Below are 20,973 nucleotides of genomic sequence, written 5' to 3' on the forward strand. Positions count from 1 at the left end.
GTTTATAAATGTGTTCATGTATGATTCATAAGTCATTTACAAATGCAATATAAATCAGTTATAACTGCATGAATAAAAGAGGGATTCTAACCAAATACCTATAAAGCAGTGAGCAGGTAGAAGAAAAACAACACAACACCCGACAGTGTTCCGTCTTACAGCCTATATTGTGTAGAACATCAAGATTATAATCAATCTGCTTTGGAGGGAAATAAATAATGAATAGATACATTTATTAAGCATTTATATCATCTGTTAAAAATGTCTCACTATTTGACAGGTATTTGGTTAGAATCCCTCTTTTTATTCATGCAGTTATAACTGCTTCATAATGCATTTGTTAATCATTAATGAACTAATTTATAAATGCTTTACATAGGGTGCCTTAATGTAAAGTGTTACTCTTGTAGGTTTATAAAGGACAATAGAAGTGGAATAAATTGTAATAATTGAAGAGAATGTGAGGCGGTGCTAACCGGAGGTGTTGGTGCGGGTTGGGGGGCTCGGGGGGCTATAGGTTGTCCTGTTTGTTGCTATGTGGTTTCTAAGCTGCTCTGGGTGGTTTCCAGTGTGTTGCTATGGTGATGTTTTTTTTCACCTTATTATCTATTATTCAGGACTCTTACTTAGTGAAACCTGTGAAAATATCTTGTTTTATTCACTTCAGGGTTAATTGTGAGCAGTAACAGTGGAATATTACAAGTTCAGTCACTGTATAGAAGACATCAAGACATCTGTTGGTTTCGTCCCAATGATGCTCTTCTTGTTCTTTCTTGTGTGAGTTTATTACCACAATATGATCTGATAGATGTTGAATCCCTTTGTGTAAGGAAGAGTTTGACAAAAACTGAGACTTTTTTGGCTTTTCCAGTCTTTCAGTTCATGAGTTTGAATGGAATGGCGGGCACTCTGAAAAATATACACATTTACCAGCACAGATTTTTGACACAAATCTGTATTTTCATAAATTCAGAATGCAGGTTTAATACTCTCCAACCAACAAACGGGCAGAAATAACCAGATATTTCAGTTAGTTTTACGCATTCGGATTCTACATGTTCTGCATGTCAATTCACATTCACTTCGGATTCGGCAGTATATTTTACAGGAATACAAAAGGCTTGTTTTCTGAATGAGCGTTTTAAACGTGCTTCACTAGAATGAGCCATAAAAATGCTCTATTGAAGGTTTATTTGACATTGTCGTCTGTTATTTCTCCGATTCTCTGTTTCTTTATGTAAATGTGGCCGCAGCCATTCGACACATCCCGACGGAGCTAAAGAGAGAGAGAGAGAGAGAGGGAGAGAGGGAGAGAGAGAGAGAGAGAGAGAGAGAGAAGCAAAGCCGTAATCGAGCATCAGAGCATCGACATTTTTTCCTGATGGATTATTTCTGTTATTTTCACTATTTCACGTTTGTTTTTTGTGACATGTGACGTTGAATGTCGTTGTGTTTTCTGTGCAGTTAATGTGAATTCTGTATTGGCGTCGCGCTCGCTTCGTTTCATCCGGACGGACGCGTTTTCTCTTCCTTTCTGCCGGATTTAATGTCTTATTTCCTCCTCACACATCATTTCTTGGGGGGTTTTCTGTCGTCAGGTAAGATGCAGATCAGATGTGTCTGATAATTCATGACTGTGTTTGCAGCACGCGTGCATATGAAGATGCGCTTTTTCCTCTCGAGTTTCTCTTCATTGTAATGATGTTTCGTGGTCTTTTCACTCACAGGGATTGATGGACAATCTAACAGGAGAGCAGAAATATGCACATTTCTCTGTCAGGTCTTCATTTCGTTGATGTGATGAACTGAAGGTTTTATTCAGAGCAGGTCCGTCAGCGCTTTAATAACCTACATTCGTTCATTTTACATTAATGACATAGCTTAAATGTCTCACTTTTCTGTTCAAATTAAATCTTAAATTTGCCCTTTTCAGCTCATTTCATGTGTTAAGATAGAGCTGATGCTTGAGAAGCCCTATAGATTGAGTCATTTAGTGACTACTTTGGAACGGCCTGTGCTTTAATGCAAAGACCTCAGAATGCACGAATGTTTAAATCACACACACATCTAAATGCTCTTTTTTAATAGAATCCTTTACATCAGATTTTTCACAGTGAAGCCTGACGATCTGTTCATCCCCACAGTAGACTGTAGTAGATATTTCACATGGGTTAGAAATAATCAATCATGATATCTTACATTTAAAATGACATCCTGAGGGGATCAGAAATTCTCCAAAGATGTCTTTACTGTTGACATCATGCTGTAAAGACTTCAAATATATTTCTTATGTAGGACGCTGTTGTGAAATTTCATTCTGTAGTATTTGCTTTATTAGATGAGGATTTAATCCTTTAAGATTATTTCTGCTCTATTGTTGTTATATCCTCAGCATTTAATCTGTGTGTTCACAAGGTGCCGTAATTGTCATTGTGTGTCAAATGAGAGACATGTTAAATGAGCATGTGTTTGATTTCACATGAACATTAAATGTGTTGTGAAGAGTGCTGGTCAGTGTCTGAACTGCAGGTGCATCATTATTTACTGTGTCACCCGACTAACATCACACATGAAGACATGTCAAACATGAACAAATAGCTTCAGCACACATGACTCGTGTGGTACACCCGGCCGTGGCCATGAGCAGCACAACTGCATTAAAGCTCAACAACAATCATTCTGTTATTATTTGGATGAATGTTCATGCAGTTTGTGAACTGAGAATCTTTTATTCTGTTGTTGAATATAGGGCAGGTTGTTAAAATGTTCTTTCTCCAGCTGTATGGCTCTATAAAGAACATTCAACATCAACAGGACCTATCTGGTACTATTAAAAGTGTTCTTGGTTTGGACGATAAAAATGTTGAAAAGCAATTATTCTTTTAAGAACCTTTTATTCAAAAAACAAAACGTGGTTCTTCGGTTGTATTTCTGTGTACATCTCTTTAAAGAAAGTGTTTAAAATGTCATATTTTTAACTTCTGTCGTCTTCCACCAATAGAATACCGTGTTGAAAAAAACAGCATATACTGGTTTGGTATGTTTTGATGCTGGTTTGTGCTGGTTCAAGCTGGTCAAACCATTATCAAAACACACCAAACCAGCCACAGGGTGGTGAAGGTTAACATCTTAAAACATCAGAATGTTTATCTCGACGAAACAGTTCTTTTAAGCCCTTACAGATTCACTTTTAGGCGAAACCGATGTGTTTTTTGTTTAGGATATGGGAGCGTGTCGAGTGTGACGTTGAGTCAACGTTGAGTCTGTGAATGAGCATCATTGTTAGTTTTTAAGAGAAGGATTTCTCTGAACGTATTGACACGTCTGAGCTTGTGTGCTGCCATTCTTCAGGTTTTGTATGAGAACTACTTAGACGTTTTCTCGTTGTTTTTTGGGGGGTCATGAAATCCTTCTGATGAATAAACAAAGGGGTTTTATTGCTTTTATTCCTGAAAACTAAACGAGCACACAACTCCATCAGTTTTGACACATGACCGGAAAAATAGCCTTCCTATATTATTTCTGCTTTGATTTGAACAAGTAAAACTCAAAACAGTTTCATGTCATATTCGCTCTCCTAAACACGACACGTGTCATGATAAGCAAACAGATCTTTAGATCAAGACAAACTAACCTGAGAAGAAAAGAACCCATCTTAGATTCAGGTGTTTTAAACTGGAAACAGGAGATGGGGTTTGTTTTAATTCACCTCGGTGTGCCGTTGAGACAACATTATGCAGGTCAACACGAAGAGATGAGATCTTTCTAACAGCAGATGTGTGTCCGACATATTTGTTAATGGCTCTGAGCGTTCTTCGGTGACTGCTGAATGAACGTGTCTGATTTATTTGTCTCGTCTTATTAGAGAGTTTCTCTGCCAGCAGAGCCGCTGAAGATGTCATAGAGTTTGATGAATGCTAAAAGCTGATTGTGGTTAACTTCTCAGAGAAGATGCCATCAGACCACATGCACTTTTACAAAGTTTGGTTCCAAAATTCATTTTTTAAAGGTGCAGTTTGTAAAAACAGCCGGTAGAGGACCACAATCAGAACATCAACAATGTCATAGCTTGATGACCCTATGAAGGAGTGTGGAATGATGGGATCTGTTGTCTTTAACTCCACCGCTGATGGCCATCAATCAGACAGGAAAGAGAAATCATGTTAGTGGATGAGGTAAAGTTTATAAATGTTGCGTACAATTAAGGTCCATAAATAGGTGACTGCTCGAAACAAGCTAGTGGCTTGCTAGACACGACTTCTGCATTTGTTCACGACGCTGTTGTCATGTGGTTTCTACGTCAGTAAAGGTGGTAACAAAGGGGAACACAGATATGACGCGATTGACAGCCGACTGCACAGCCCCGTGTCACTGTTTAAAATGGAGATTTTCTCACAAGTTACAAGTAGTTGGAAACATATGAGATATTGTAAGTACTCCGTTTAACAAAATATAAACTGCCGTTGGTTAGTTCTGATTTAAGCCATACTCACAAATACAGCTAACTGACACAATAAAAACATGATAACATAATAAGAATCATCTCATTTTTGAACCAAACTCTTCATATCCACCAGTTCTGGATCACGACGTCTAAAACAAAGTCCTTATCTTTCGACCGTCTGTATGTGCAGCGAAGAGTGGTTTGTTGTGTGCAAAACATTTTCTGCATATACAGCATTTATATACTATTTCTGAAAGGGTTTATGAAGCGAATCCTCATTTCAGATCTGTTCTTTCTGTTTCAGATGAAGCGGGAGGACACTGAACATCATCCGTTAACATGAGCGATAACACCTTAACATGAGGAGTGATGGAAAGATCTGGCCCCAGTCCTGTGCCCCTCGTGAAGCCGTTTCTGTGAGAAGTTTGCTTTTTCTTCGGATGCTCAGATCTGCCGTGGCACAGTTGAGAGGGTTACGTCAGGTCTAAAGGAGGCGTACCTGAACCTTTATGATGTTTGGTGTAAGCGTCAGTCTCAGAATGATCCTTCAGATTCTTGCCGTGATTTTGGATGCTACACTTGTCAGTTGTCAACAAGCACAATACACCACCGTCACCACAAACTACGGTAAACTGCGTGGATTAAGAGTGGCATTGCCCAGTGAGATCTTGGGCCCGGTGGAGCAGTATCTTGGCGTACCGTACGCCATGCCCCCCACTGGAGAACGGAGATTTCAGGCCCCTGAGCCGCCCTCGTCCTGGCCGGGCATCAGGAACGCCACACAGTTCGCTCCGGTGTGCCCGCAGTACCTGGAGGACAAACTCCTGCTGACCGACATGCTGCCCGTCTGGTTTACCGCCAACCTAGACACGGTCGCCAGTTACATACATGACCAGAGTGAAGACTGCCTGTACCTCAACATATATGTGCCCACAGAGGATGGTGAGTCACATGATGATGATGATGAGCTTCATTCAGAGCGCACATGAACATCAAACAGATCCTCAGAAGTCATTGATTCGCAGGCGTTTACCATTTCATACACACTTAGTTCCATTTTTATCCTGCTGATGATTCATGATTTATGTTTGCCACACGCACTTATATAAACAGAAAACTAGCTGTGAAATGTAAATCTGGCGCACACTGTTGAGGGTGCAAAAGAAGAATACTATTTATGTTTCAATAGGAATATAATGACAATTATAAAGACTTTCATACACATTGCCCAAAATTCCCTCATCTTATATCCTACAAACCAGAGCCATTGAGAAAGAGAGTTCTGCCAACGGAAGTTCAAAACGCTGGAGCTGTTTTCTCTTTAAATGCTTAATTTCTTTCATTTTTTATTCATTAAATGGCTTTTGTCTTTAAATGGGTTAGAAGTTTAACTCAGTTGGTCTGTTTAGTTGCAGCTCCATGAGTTACTAGTAACTTCCGGCGCTCTCTCTCTAAATAGCTCTTTGATAGACAAAAGAGAGAGTCCCGCCCCCAACACCTCATTGGTTGAGTGTTGATTCTGCACATTATTCTGATGTAAGAGAAATGCTGCGTCCGAAATGGCCTACTTCCATACTTTACAGTAGGCGAAAAGGAGTCACGAGTCTGAAACCTCAGTATGCAAAAACAGTATGTGAGAAATACCCGGATGATCTGCTGCTTCCGCTGAGATTTGGTGAGTGTGGATCTGATGGACACTTTTCTATCCCATGATACCACAGGAGTGAGCAAAAGTAAATAGCGGAAAACTTTAAGGCGGACGTCTGTATGTGCCAATAAATGCATTTCTCAAGACTAAATGTAATATGTCACAGGTCAAAGACCATACAGGTCACATGACCATAACACATGGCAGACTCATTATGTCCCAAATGTTTTCAGACTACTCCCACTCATACTATATAGAACCAAGTGTTTTGACGCTGATAGGGAGTACAGACTGTCACAGTATCCCATATCAGACGCAGAGAAAGTCTTTAACAGGAAAATGAAGTGTCAAGAGGTTTTATTGAATATAAGTCAAAACTCTGTAGAGTTCACTGAGGGTATAGATGTTCAGTATTCATCTGGTTATAATCTTTGCTAAACGTTTATTTAAAATAACATGCGGGCAAGTTGCTAAAAAAGCTCTTTTTAACAAAAGCACCAGCTCAGCAAAGCTGTGGGAAAACTTGCCTACTGGAAAACAGTCAACACTAGACCTATACATGGTATATTCATATAAATATTTCTCATTAAAAAACCATAAATAGGAAGAATAAAACATCTCTACACTTCATTAGATGAAGGTTCATTTTTTCACATCACAAAGCAGATTTGCTTCTTCCTGTAATCTCTGGTAATCCACATACAGAAGATAATCATCATTTTACAATGTATAGAAATGTATAATGCACGTATGTAATGATAATCGTATGTGTATGCAACATTTCTAAGTATTTTCAGCTGTAAATTCGGTTTAGAATCGAAGATCATTTTTGCCACATTCATTTCAAACACTCAGACTGTTTTCAGTACTATCCGAAACATTTCAGTGATCCTAAACTTTGAAGGCTAATGTACACAAATGTGACTCTGTATGTAGAGTGAGAAAGTTTGGTTTGTTGTTTGTTGTGTTAGATGCACATGATGATACGGGTTTGAAGCCGGTCATGGTCTACATTCACGGTGGCTCATACATCGAGGGAACGGGCAACATGATTGACGGCAGTATTCTGGCCAGCTACGGCAATGTGATCGTTGTGACGGTCAACTACAGGTTAGGAGTTTTAGGTAAGTCTTCTCACTTTGATTAAGTCTTTGATTTGTCATTTAACATGACGTTTTATTTGATCTTTCCTGTGTGTAAGAGTCCCGTCTGCAAGAGTGAATCTTACTTGTTTGTTAAAGGAGCTTAAATTTATTTGTGTTATAAGTGAACACTGCTGACTGTTCTGTCAGTTCTGCCAAAAGCAAACCCATCACATAAAGCTTTAAAATGCAGTCTCTCTTAACAAAGACACACATGATCGGATCTTTAAAACTATCTGTCTGTCATTTGTGAAACCACATGGAAAACCTGTAATAAACTATAGCATTTATAGTGACTTTATAGTATGCTAAAGTGTTCTGTAGTATTAACTGTAGTAAATACCGCAGCCTAAATCAATATTTGCTACAGTAAGCTTCAAAAACACTGTAGTATCTATGAATCAGTTTACTATAGTACACACCACAGTATTTTTACATGTTGGATGAAACAAGCTGTGTTTGTTCAGACAGTAAGGTTAATGTCATGTGTATCCACGTCTGTTGCCATGGTAACACCTAACTTAAGTGTCAGCTCAGCATCCAGGGACACAGGAGAGTTTCTCTCTGCATCACGTCCGTCATGAAGTGTTAGTTCGGTGCAGAACTCACGAGGCGTGTCAGATGTGTGCTTGTAAAAACCCTATCTCTCCTGTTTTTAATGGATTTCTGTCAGATACACAAAAATAGATTTGTGCTGCGTGTGTGAACAGAGTCAACAGCTAAAATAAACCTAAACTGAGCATGAAAACTAAATGGAAATTGTTTCGAGTGGGTATCACTGAGGAATAATATTAGGTTTGCGGTTTGAAATGATGCTTTATTGTATAGATCACAGAGATGTGGAGGATGAGTTTGTAATGTGTTTTTTTTTTGTAGTCTAATCTGTCGTATTCTGTCTGCACAATAAATCACATCGCCTGTGTTATAATGAATGGGGCGCTGTGATTATAATATGGGCTCTTCTCCTCTAATATGTGATGTCACAGATTAATCAGGTGCATTTCTTAAAAGTTGCTCCATTCATTGAAGTCATGAGGCGTGAAGATATGCAAATACTGACACTTCTGATTGGTTGCCTCGTTAGCAGCTCATTGTTAGCCGAATAAAAAAACACTGAATTAAATGAAATAATCACTAGAGAGCTCATCATCTTGACTTCACACATGAATTATATTGAATTAGTTTGCTTGAATATGAAGTCTATAGAGTATTTAACTGTGCAGTGACCACGGCTACTGACTGACACTAATTGTAATAATTAATGAAAATGATTTTAATGACTGAGCAGCATTTACAAGTGAAGAGTTTATTTCCAAAATAAAACAACTCTGTTTGTAATGTGCATTCCAATTAAAATCAATCAAACTGCAGTTGGTTTGTTTTGATTTAAGCCGTAATAACTCAAAAGAATACAGCTGACTAACACAATGACAACATAATAAAGAACAGATCTTTTAAAACAGAGGAATGTCATTTTGGAACCAAACTCTTAAAGTGTTTTCATGAGGAATGTGTGATGAAGATTGTAGAAGTGCGGGTCATTGTTTTCTCACTGCACCATTTGAGCATCTTTACTGTAATGATCATTTATTTTACTGATATGTTTAGTCTTTGTATCATTTGTGTTAACAGACGACTTGTTATTTGATGTGATATTTCACCTTAAAGTGAGTCTTCTGTCAACATTCATCCTTATGTCAAACCTGCATGAGTTTCTTTTTTTTCTAAAGAACACAAGAGTAGAAACTTTAAACAACATTGACTTCCAATGTATGAACGCAAAACCACTGAGACATTTCTCAAAATATCTTCTGTTGTGTTTCACAGAAGAAAGACTCACACACAGATTTACAACCACATGAGAGAGAATAAATGATTGATGTAATGATGTGGACAGTATATGGGGAGTATATCTGTCTCGCTCTGTAAGTTGATCCAGCCGTGTTGCTGTTGGTTAGTCTTTCTTCATTGATTTATGCACAGATTGATCTCATATTTTCATGTTTACTGTCTCTGTTGGCACTTCAGATAAACACCAGTGATGGAGATAGACTACAGTGAGAAATCCACAACACATTTAATCTGTGATGAATGCTGTTTCTCTAATGGCTTTTTCCCAAAAATAAACAGATGACGTGAGAATCCATTTCACGAGATGTTAAAGTGCTTGACTTTCATAGATATCTGGAGGTGTGTAGCACCAGCAGCTGTGTTTTACTGGAGGACAGAGAAACACTGTGTGTTTATTACATCAGAGAAGAGCACTTCAATTAACCTTTATTAAACACTGGTCTGGAGTCAGACGATGGATGTATCATGGGTGAAGGTCACGCCAATCTCCTTATTTTCACGGGAATTAATCATGCGCCGGCTTGTGTTGATATAGAAACATGATGGATGAAACTCATCTGTACATAAAAAAACAAACACATCACATCCTCTCGTGCATTCATTCTGACAAAGTATTCAGAAGTTAAAGAGTTAATGATGAAGGATGTGAATGTGATGGATGACAGCCGTTTACATATTGCGTATCGTCAGTTAACTGATGTTTGTCATGAAAAATCAAGAGGACAAGAGTGTGAAGTTCTCTCTCAATGAGGTTAATGTGTAAGTTTAACTGAGTTCAATGGTTTTTCATTTGTAATTCATCACTTCACATAATATTTATGACGTTCTCTCTATTTTGTGTTTTATTTCTAATGTGCATCAATTCCTTTCTATTATGAAACACATTTATAATCTTACAGACAATTATTGTTTTACAATCACAATCTATTCATTTTCATCTTATGGAAATAACAAATAAACAAATAACAATAATACCAATAATCTTTTACTGTAAAGCTTCTTGCAATATTTCTTTCTTTCTATCGTTCGTTCGTTCTTTCTTTCTGTCTTTCTTTCTTTCTTTTGTTCTTTTGTTCTTTATTTTGTTCTTTCTTTCGTTTCGTTCTTTCAATGTTTTTTAAGCAGGTTTTTAAATACAGGCAATGAATGTGCAGCTCTAATGGAAGCAGGTAGTTTCTTCCATAGACTATGACCAGCAGCAGAGAAGGCACGATCACCTCTGCAGTGGAAACTCCTTCTAGGAACAGTGAGGAGACCAAGATTGCTGGATCTTAGAGACCTATTTGGTTTAAGATTAGAGATTGCCTTGGAGAGATATGAAGATATCTATCGTCTGATGTACTACAGTACTGTAGGAGCAATGAAATTCTTACTCTGTTTGCTCCTCACGAGACACTAGAGACATGAAAAAATGGTTTGTTTGTGTAATGTTGGATGGTTGAAAGTTTTGACGCTGTGTTTCAGGCTTTCTGAGCACCGGTGATCAAGCTGCTAAAGGGAATTATGGTCTGTTGGATCAGATCCAGGCTCTGCGATGGGTGAAGGAGAACATTCAGTCTTTTAATGGAGATCCACAGAGAGTGACGATATTCGGTTCAGGAGCAGGAGCTTCATGTGTCAGTTTACTGACCCTCTCACACTATTCTGAAGGTACTCCACACTCTTCATTCTTTCTTTTCATGCACAATTGATTCATGTTTTTGTGTGTTTTTGATCGCTCGACCTGATTTTGCCAAGTGGTTGATATTTATAACACTTATTTTTTTGAGCCAAGGACAACATTTTTAGGGATAAAACCTAAACCCACAGCAAACCCCAAACCATAACTTACCGCTGAAATCAGAGGGAAAAGATAAGTGAAAAACAATGGTCTAGAAGCACCTAATCCTGGTTGGAAGATTCAATTTACAATAAACTGGGAGATAATACACCAGAGAGCGTGTTAGCTTGTGAGATTTAGCATTCAGCATTCATGTATGAGAATTGAGTGTTTATTGGTGCAGAACTATTACTGTATGTTTGACCGTCATTCATCTGTGAAGGATGAGATCAACATGAATTTTGTTTGCTTTTTAACCTCCATTCTGATATGAAAAAAACACTTCAGAAGTTTCTCTTTCACAGCTCAGAAGATTTGATGTTGTCAGCTGTAGTCATAGGTGTTTGTTTTCTAAAATTGCTCAGAAGAAATAAAAAGAGAATCAGATGAGAGTGTAATAGTGTAAACATATGAAGAGTCTGGAGCTGTAAATGAATGTAGATTGTGGAGGTCAAATCATCTGGATGTGATATGACATGTTTGAGTTGATATTGAGATCTTCAACAATATTGACTTTTGATTGCAGACGAGACAAATCTGAGCTCAGTTTCTGAAACTCTGAACAGAGTCTTTTTCTCAGGAGAAATATCTGAGACACACATTAGACTTGAGCTTAAGTTTCCATTTCTTCTCCATTCAATCTCATTTCTAGGAGAAATAACTGTAATGTTAAGACACATCGTTCGTGATTTTTCTTTCTTTCTCTTCAGTCGATTGTTAATCATCGATCTGTATATTCAGCTATGTTTTGCTGCCGGACATCATGTGTATTTGTGTCTCAGATCTGTTTCAGAAAGCCATCATTCAGAGCGGCACGGCTCTCTCCAGCTGGGCAGTCAATTATCAGCCGGCCAAGTACGCCCGCATGTTGGCCGAGAAGGTTGGCTGCAATGAAGACGACACGGTTGAGCTGGTTGAGTGCCTCCAAAACAAAAACTACAAAGAGCTCATCGAGCAGAACATCACGCCTGCCAAATATCACATCGCCTTCGGACCCGTGATTGATGGAGACGTCATTCCAGATGACCCACAGATCCTCATGGAACAGGGAGAATTCCTCAACTACGACATCATGCTGGGGGTGAATCAGGGCGAAGGCTTCAAGTTTGTCGAAGGGATCCTAGACAGCGAGGACAGAGTTTCTGCCAGTGACTTTGAGTTCGCCGTCTCTGAGTTTGTGGATCATCTGTACGGTTACCCAGAAGGGAAGGACACCCTGAGAGAAACCATCAAGTTCATGTACACAGACTGGGCGGACAGAGAAAATCCTGAGATGAGACGGAAAACGCTAGTGGCGCTTTTCACCGATCACCAGTGGGTGGCGCCGGCCGTGGCTACAGCGGACCTGCACGCTCAGTACGGTTCACCGACATACTTCTATGCGTTCTACCATCACTGTCAGAGCGAGATGAAGCCTGCGTGGTCCGACTCGGCACATGGAGATGAACTTCCGTACGTGTTCGGCATTCCCATGATCGGACCCACAGATCTCTTCAATTGTAACTTTTCAAAGAACGATGTGATGTTGAGTGCCGTGGTCATGACCTACTGGACCAACTTTGCTAAAACTGGGTAAGTTAATTATTTATTGGTACATGTCGAACGCTGTCGATTTGTCTTTTTTTGGTTTTGCATGACGTGTCAACGTTGCACATATGAGGCGTGAACTCAGTGGTTGTATCTTAAAGAACGTGTCGGCTTCATCTCTTGCCTTATTTTCCAGAGACCCCAATCAACCGGTTCCCCAAGACACCAAATTCATCCACACCAAACCCAACCGTTTCGAGGAGGTGGCCTGGTCGAAATACAACCCCAAAGATCAGCTGTACCTGCACATCGGCCTGAAACCGCGCGTCCGCGATCACTACAGAGCCACCAAGATCGCCTTCTGGTTGGAGCTGGTGCCACACCTCCACAACATCAACGAACTCTTCCAGTACGTTTCATCCACCACCAAAATCCCTCCTCAGGACACCACACCCTTCTCCTACACCAAACGCCTATCCAACAAACTCTGGCCTTCCACCACCCGCCATCCCGCCGTCCCGCCCGCTAACACCAAGCAGATGTCCGACCAGCAGAAGACGTCGGAGGGCGAGGATGGGACGGTCACCATCGAGGCCAGAGATTACTCCACTGAGCTGAGCGTCACCATCGCCGTGGGGGCGTCTTTGCTCTTCCTGAACATCCTGGCGTTCGCTGCGCTGTACTACAAGAAAGACAAACACCGTCTGGAGTCCAGCCGCCGACTGAGTCCTCCGAGAAACCTGGCCAACGACATTCCCCGCGTCCCCAGCGAAGAGCTGATGTCGCTGCAGAAGCAGCTGGATCACGATCACGACTGTGATTCACTGCAGGGCCACGACATGATCCGCCTCACCTGCCCTCCGGATTACGCCCTGACGCTCCGCCGCTCGCCCGACGACTTCCCTCCCAACACCATCACCATGATCCCCAGCTCTTACGCCAGCATGCAGCCGTCGTATCACAACCCATTCAATGCATTTGGCAACAGCACGCCGAGCGGCGGCGCGGGTCTCCCTCACGGACACTCCACCACCAGAGTATAACTCACGTCGCTGTTTAGACGACACGCACCCGGTGCTCCAACACAAAGACTAAGGGTGTTCTTTTGCTATTTGACTCTTTTCTGAATACACTACCGTTACTCTTATTAACCAGTGTCATGTGATGGCTGAATGTAATCGCTGCTCATCGAACACAGAAGAGATCACGCTACATGGTCACGAGGATTGTTTGTGAGTTGATTTCCTGAATAACATTACAGGGGCTGCGGGGGGTGTATATTATCACAGAAGACGTCCGTCTTACTGTTATCGTCAGATGAAGCGGTGATGAGAGTGTTGTGAGCGGCCGCTGTGTGTGGAGATGAGATGAAGCTCTTCATGGGTCTGAACCCGCCGTCACATAGTGTGTTTCATGAACCAAGAATAAGAACCGGTTGACGTGATCCTCTCTTCATGTCTGTTCCCTCTAGGGTTGGGAATCGTACTTATCGATCCCAGTTTCCATTCCACAGTTGAAGTAAAACATTTAGATATCAACTTGTATGGTCATCTAGCCTGCTTATTGAGTTGTTTGAAAAAATCTATATTTAAGAGCACCGTTTTGTGTATATATACACATAGGACCATGTTTTTCCCGATTTTTTACAATTTGTATAATCATAGCTGAACTACATCATGGTTAAACTGTTGTAACTATAATGAGACTATGGTTAATTTGTGGTTCCTGTGCTTTACTGCAAATACTATAGTCAAACTATGCTTACTATAGTAAAAATATTGTTAATTTTCATAAGGGCTTTTATTGAGATATCAGCAGATCACACAGATATTTCAAAATTTTAATCTCAAGCATCCGATTCCTGCTCCTTTCGTTTCCGATTCGATTCCAAGCCCTTTCCATTCCGATTCCAAATTGGAATTGATTTTCGATTCCCAGCCCTAGTTCCCTCACGTGTATAAGCAGCAATAGAAGAAGTGTTGATATGAAGAGCTTGTCCTCCTATAAAAACAACAATTCATTTCATTGTTATGTTGTAAAGTAAAGCTTTCATCAAAAATGACAGTGTTTTAATCTCATCGCCAATTGAAAATGTGGGTTAGTTTTCCAAAAACAAACTTTCAGAAGATGTATTTGTGACCCTGGACGACAAAACCAGTCTTAAAGGTGCAGTTTTAAAAAAAATTTGGAGTAAAATATCCAAAAGCCACTAGGCTAGTGTTTTATATTTTGAACTACTATCTCCATTTTAAACAGTGACACGGGGCTGTGCAGTCGCCTGTCAATGACATCATATCTGTGTTCCCCTTTGTTACCGACTTAGAAACCGCATGACAACAGTGTCGTGGACAAATGCAGAAGTAGAGTCTAGAGTCTAGCAAGCCACTAGCTTGTTTCGAGCAGTCACTTATTTATGGACCACAATTATACGCAACATTTATAAACTTTACCTCATCCACTAACATGATTTCTCTTTCCTGTCTGATTGATGGCCATCAGCGGTGGAGTTAAAGACAACAGATCCCATCATTCCACACTCCTTCATAGGGTCATCAAGCTATGACATTGTTGTTGTTTTAATCATGCGCCCTCTATCGGCGGTTTTTACAAACTGCACCTTTAAGGGAATATTTTTTAAAATTGAGATTTTAGATCATCTGAAAGCTGAAGAAATAAGCTTTCCATTGATATATGGTTTGTAAGGATAGGACACTATCTGGCGGAACATCGACTGTTTACAAAGCTGGTATCTGAGGGTGCAAAAAACACAAAATATTGAGAAATTCGCCTTTGAAGTTGTTCATCTGATGCGCTGTAGCAGACCATCCACTCACAAAAAGAAAGTTTTATACTTATGGATTTTATGAAATATCTTCATGTAACATGATCTTTACTAAATATCCTAATGATTTTTTGTAAAAAGAAAAATCTGTCGTTTTTATCCCAGCAGTGTATTTTTAGCGATTACTAAAAACCATTAAGACTGGTTTTGTTCTTAAGACTGATAAGACTGATATTGTAAGTACTCCGGTCACATTTATCTAAAGAGACTTACAGCGGATCTGAGCTCTATTTTTGGTCAGTTTTGTTACTGTGATGATCTACACGCAGAGCTACAGGACTTTCTGATGATCAGATTAAATCCCACAATGCATTGCAACACAAAGGTTTTTGTGGCATCTCGTGCTGACGGTGTAGAGGTGTTAATGTAATAAGCGCTCCCACGGGTCATATTTGAGAGAAGCGACAGATGTCGGAGGATAGTGTGGACCCGAAGGACTCCGTGCCAAAACTAAACGTTCAACAAATGAAAAGCGTTTTGTTTTTCTATTAAGTCTTATATTTTAAAGAAGAGGTCAGGTTGCGATGACCTCGAGGATGACCTTCTGTTCCACGTGTTTAATTTGATTCGCTCTCGAAATATCATTTTGTCATTATTAACTCGTCCTCGTGTTGTGCCAAACCTGCTGCCTGATGTCATTTTAGTCAAACTTACAGGGAACATGTCAGAATATTCCTCACGCAGCTGTTTTCATAACCCTTACAGTGGTAAAATCTACGGTCAATACCATCACGTGACATCATCGTTCATCATGATCAGAAATGTCATGACGTTGACAGTACTTGCTGAGTCATGAGCAGATGATGACGGAATCGGGACTCTATGAGCTCGTGTCAATGAGATGAATGCCTTCATGTGCCGATACTCACGTTTGTAAGCCTGATCAGTGTTATTTTAGCGCATAATGTATATAGCATAGAGAACAATGTAAAAAGAACAACTAAAGCTTATAGTATTGCTTTGAATTCAATAGTATTACAGTTCTGAATGTACGTTCAGTCCTCCGTTTCTGCTCATTTCATTATTTATGTGACTGAAGAAGCTATAGGAATAGATACTGTAGATCCACATGCTGTTTTTATTCCTCTGTAAAGGTGTACAGGTGTGGCGTTTCAGCAGAAGTGGTGAAGCTCTCATTCAAATTCTTATTTCATCTCTTGGGAACCCAGTGTATATTTTGGGCTCCGTCTGGACAGCTTTATGATTATAGATAATAAATGCAGTTTTCTAATCTTGCTTTGTCTTCGGGCTGAAATGGAAACAGATATCAGGACATCAGCAGACACATGTCAGAGGTTTTGATTCAGTGAAGTGTGTCACCAGCCATTAAACACAGATTGAGCTTGATTCTTCCAACGCAAAGGTCATGGGTTTCATGAATAAAGCGTCCGTCAAGTCAGTGTAAATGTTCACATACTGGCCGAATCGTTGACAGACGTTGAGGAATCGAAGAATTGGTTTTATAGCGACACACTTCACTTTTTGTCTGAGATGCGTCTGGAACGGATTGAATATGTTTTTTTTTTTCAAACGCTTTGCTTTGTTGTCATTTCAGTGTCCGGAGAGAAAGATTCCTGTTTCTTTATAGTGTAATACAATGATTCTAAAACTGTACCTCAGTTGTGTTTGCCTAAAGGTTTATTAAGAATAGGATTTTTCAAAGGGAATAAGACTTTTTTGTTATATGTTTCATGTTATAATAGATCGTTGAGATCATTTTATAAAGTATATTACAGCGGTTAAAATGAATGCATCATCTTTTGTCTCAGTAAAGATTTGATTTTCAGTCTTAAAGTTTCTGCTGTCTGACCGACGGGGTCATGATAGAAATATATAAATGTTTCAGTCTCGCTCAGTCATTCTTGCGTGTGTGACGTCACAGCTCCTGTGAGTGAGTTTGTTTTGCCTCCTTGAGAGACGCTGATGGATGTAAGAGACATTTTGCTGCTTTTTCTAAAAAGAAATAAACTTAGATTTTACTCACTTGTGTACAGTAGTGTTGAGTGATTATTACTACCAAAAGAGAGCGAGTCAGTGAAAACAACATCTACATTAATGCCAATCTACAGTCAATAGTTCTATAAGGAAAACAACATTCATACTGAATTGAATATGAAATCACACAGTTTTAGGAAAAGAGATGATGATGATGGCCATGTGTCAGTTTCAGTTTGTCTGAACACACATACACACTTCATACATTCATCAGGTGCCGTGTGTTGATGTTTTTAGTTCACTCACAGTGTTGTGTTTCTGAAGGTCATTTGTGTGTTTTCCTCGTACGAATGCACATGTATTCATCTTCATCATTATCTGTAACATATTTTGTTACTAACACTGATAGAATATGAAAATGTTTTTGTTGACCTTCAGATTCTCAGCTGTGTTCACCTCACATGCAAACATCTTCTTCAGATTCCAGAAAACAGACTAATACATCAACACAAGTCTAACTCTATAGACGCGAGGTTTCAGAGCTTTAGGAAGATAATGTTCATGTTCAATGTGACATTTTTCTTCTATACGCTTTCAGAGTTTGACTGTCAGGAATCTCTCTATGAGACAAGGCTTGAGAACCCAAGTGCAGGCAGACACAGACGGTATTGGTGTAACAGATATTTATTTAAACAAAGAAACACAAAACAAAGACCCACGATGGGGTAAAACAAGACAGGGAAATATATACTTAACAATTAACACTGACTAACTAAGACTACAAAACAAACACTTGAAACAAAACACTAACACTGACTGAACTAGACTTACTATAAAGAACAGGAACAACGACCAATGGGAACAGCAAACAAGAACATCCAGCGAACAGCAAACAGGTATCGAACACCAAACAACATGTAGCAACAAGTAATGCACGAGCAACGAGACAAAGAAACATGAGGACTCTTTATAGGGGAAACAACAGAGGATCGAAACGAGCAACAGGTGCTGGGGATTAGCACTCAGGGAAAGCTGACGAGGGACGAGATGTAGGGAACAATGACAAGACACGAGAAAGATCACTCAATCTCACACAAAACCATAGGTTATGCCATGACTCCACTCAAACAACAAGAATAAACATGACATGATAGTGGAATCATGACATTGACATTTTCACGAGTCTGTGAAGTGAACACACTTCCCTGTGGAATCCTTTTTATTAAATGTACATACATTTTCAAAAGTGGTGTGTACATTACTGAAACGTTTTATTGACACCAAACATTTGATTTGATGATTTTTTGTGAGTATCAACAACAGTTTTCTGTTCATCACATGAAGTGAAACAGATTTTGTTACGAGAAAGATGTGACTGATCACTTCATTCTCTCTCTCTCTCTCTCTCTCTCTCTGTCTCTCTCTCATCTCTGTCTCTCTCTCACTCTCTCTCTCTCTCTCTCTCTCTCTCTGTCTCTCTCTCTTTCTCTCTCTCTCTCTCTCTCTCTCTCTCTCTCTGTCTCTCTCTCATCTCTGTCTCTCTCTCTCTCTCTCAGTGTGTGCATGGCGGTTCTAAAAACTTTTTGGGGTTTTGTTTATTTTTTATTTTTGTCTTTTTTCTGAATATCTTTTTAATTTAGTTTTGGTGTTTTTGGTAGCGTTTTTCCTTTTTACTTTGAGGCAGAATGTGAGAATGGAGGCCCACACCGGCGGGCAGGACTCCTCACTTTCACTCCGTCATGGAGTTAAGTGTATACCTGAGACAGGTGCATCTGTTGAGGATGTACTCGTCGCTGTGGGTGAACAAATTGGATTTGAAAACATTTTTTCACCCTCAAGGATGAATAAAGCCTTCGTGATCTCCGTGAAAGAGCAAAGGTTGGTTGGCCAATTGTTATTTTCCCGCTGGTTTCGCTTTCAACAAAGATTGTTGTTTCCAATGTACCACCGTTCATTCCAAATGGTTAAATTGAGAGAGAATTATTTAGGTTCGGAAAGCTTGCTAGCGAAATAAAAATGATTCCGCTAGGTTGTAAGATTCAAGCGCTGAAACATGTGCTTTCGTTTAGACGTCAGGTGTTTATGTTTCTAGATGCATCGTCTTTGGATATTTCCTTTCAAGTAGAGCATGAAGGAAAGCCTTAAATGATTTACGCGAATACTGGCAGTCTGAAATGTTTTCAGTGTGGAAATATTGGACATAAGAAACATGGTTGTCCAAATAAAAAACGGGTTGAAAAAAACTTCCTGTAGCTTTCCTGTAGCTCAGTGGTAAGAGCATTGCATTAACAACGCAAGGTTGTGGGCTCGATCCCAGGGGATTGCAAATACCTATGTAAAATGTATAGGATAAAGCAATGTAAGTCACTTTGGATAAAAGCGGTGGCCAAATGCATAAATGTAATGCAATGAAACAAACTTCCTAACGAAACTGATATCGTTTTGCCAATAGTGGAAGCACAAGCTGTTGATCAAAGAGATGCGGAAGAATGTGGAAATGTAACTGATGAGGTTGTGGGTACAATGGAAGAAAGTCAAATCAGCGATGTAGCTGAAGCTACGTGTGCATCTGAGGTTGTTGTTAAGAGTAATGTAAGTGAGAATCGCCTTCATGATTCACAGGAGGAAGGAAGCAGTGATGATGAAGAGGAGAATTATGATGAAAGTCAATCTGAGATGTCAGATATTTCCTCTCAGGGAGGAGATGGTCAGTTGTATACTCTAACGGAAATAAATGATTTTCTAGACAAGACATTTGGTCAGACAGTTGAGGTGAAAATCCTGATATTGATAAGTTCATTACCTCGGCTGTTAAAATACAGAGATCCGCAGGTTTGGATGAACTCAGTATAAGGAAAAGGTTCAGACTAAAGAAAATGGTGACAAAATTAAAGAAAAGAAGAGGTGTGACTAAAGTACGTAAATGGTTTAATGGCACAAGGGTTATGTTTTCCTTTCTATCTCAAGCTGTCCCCTCTTTATGTTTCCTATTTTTTTCTCATTTTCTTTTCCTTTTCTAATGGAGAGTCTAAAAATAGGATCTATTAATATGAATGGAGGGAGGGATAAAAATAAAAGGGCTGTTCTATCAGAGTATATTCAAGCTAGAAACATGAATATTATTTTTTTACAAGAAACACATAGTGTTGTGATGAATGAGATAGAATGGAAAATGAGGTTTAGCAGTTCAAGTTGAAATAAAGGGTCTAATTTTTGTATTTATTAATATATATGCCCCCAATAATGGAGCGGAGAGAATAACCTTTTTAAAAAAAGTAAATGATAGTTTAAAGATCTTTGATAAGGATGACTGTTTGGTTTTGGGTGGTGATTGGAATTGTACACTAGATTTTACCATGGATAGAAATGTAGAAGAACCATATCCTCCTTCTGCAAGCGTTTTAAGTAATATTATTAGAGATTACTAATTACTTGATGTGTGGAGAGAACAACATCCAAAAATAAAACAACCATAATTTGGTTTTAATTCAATTAAGTGTAGTGAAATCAAGGAGTTGTAGCTTTTATTGGCATTTTAATATTAAATTGTTGTATGATGTGACCTTTTGTGAAAAATTTGAATTGTTGTGGAATAAGTGGAAGGAACGAAAGAATGATTATGATGACATTGTGCAATGGTGGGAAGTGGGAAAACCCCAAATTAGATGTTTTTGTCAAAATTATACTGCTCATAATAACAGCTTGATAAAAATTAAAATTTGTGAATTGGAGAGAGAAATAGGACAAATTGAAATGAATGTAATT

General features: G+C 39.3%; 1 protein-coding gene across 1 annotated transcript; it reads left to right on the top strand.

Annotated features, from left to right (window-relative positions):
* The first annotated feature begins 1,338 nt into the window (after positions 1 to 1,338).
* nlgn4xb (neuroligin 4 X-linked b) lies at positions 1,339 to 17,261 on the top strand. The gene is made up of 6 exons (XM_056754611.1): positions 1,339 to 1,598; positions 4,749 to 5,386; positions 7,064 to 7,216; positions 10,550 to 10,735; positions 11,687 to 12,476; positions 12,628 to 17,261. Exons 2-6 carry the CDS (start codon positions 4,954 to 4,956, stop codon positions 13,472 to 13,474), a joined length of 2,409 nt encoding a protein of 802 aa, XP_056610589.1. The 5' UTR covers positions 1,339 to 1,598; positions 4,749 to 4,953; the 3' UTR covers positions 13,475 to 17,261.
* Positions 17,262 to 20,973: the final 3,712 nt, after the last annotated feature.

The sequence above is a fragment of the Triplophysa dalaica genome, chromosome 8, assembly GCF_015846415.1.
Source record: "Triplophysa dalaica isolate WHDGS20190420 chromosome 8, ASM1584641v1, whole genome shotgun sequence".
NCBI lineage: Eukaryota > Metazoa > Chordata > Actinopteri > Cypriniformes > Nemacheilidae > Triplophysa > Triplophysa dalaica.

Coding starts and splice junctions, on each gene's coding strand:
- nlgn4xb (XM_056754611.1), top strand. CDS start 4,954: ATGATGTTTGGTGTAAGCGTCAGTCTCAGAATGATCCTTCAGATTCTT. Junction 7,217..10,549: donor CTACAGGTTAGGAGTTTTAG/GTAAGTCTTCTC, acceptor GCTGTGTTTCAG/GCTTTCTGAGCACCGGTGAT. Junction 12,477..12,627: donor ACCAACTTTGCTAAAACTGG/GTAAGTTAATTA, acceptor CTTATTTTCCAG/AGACCCCAATCAACCGGTTC.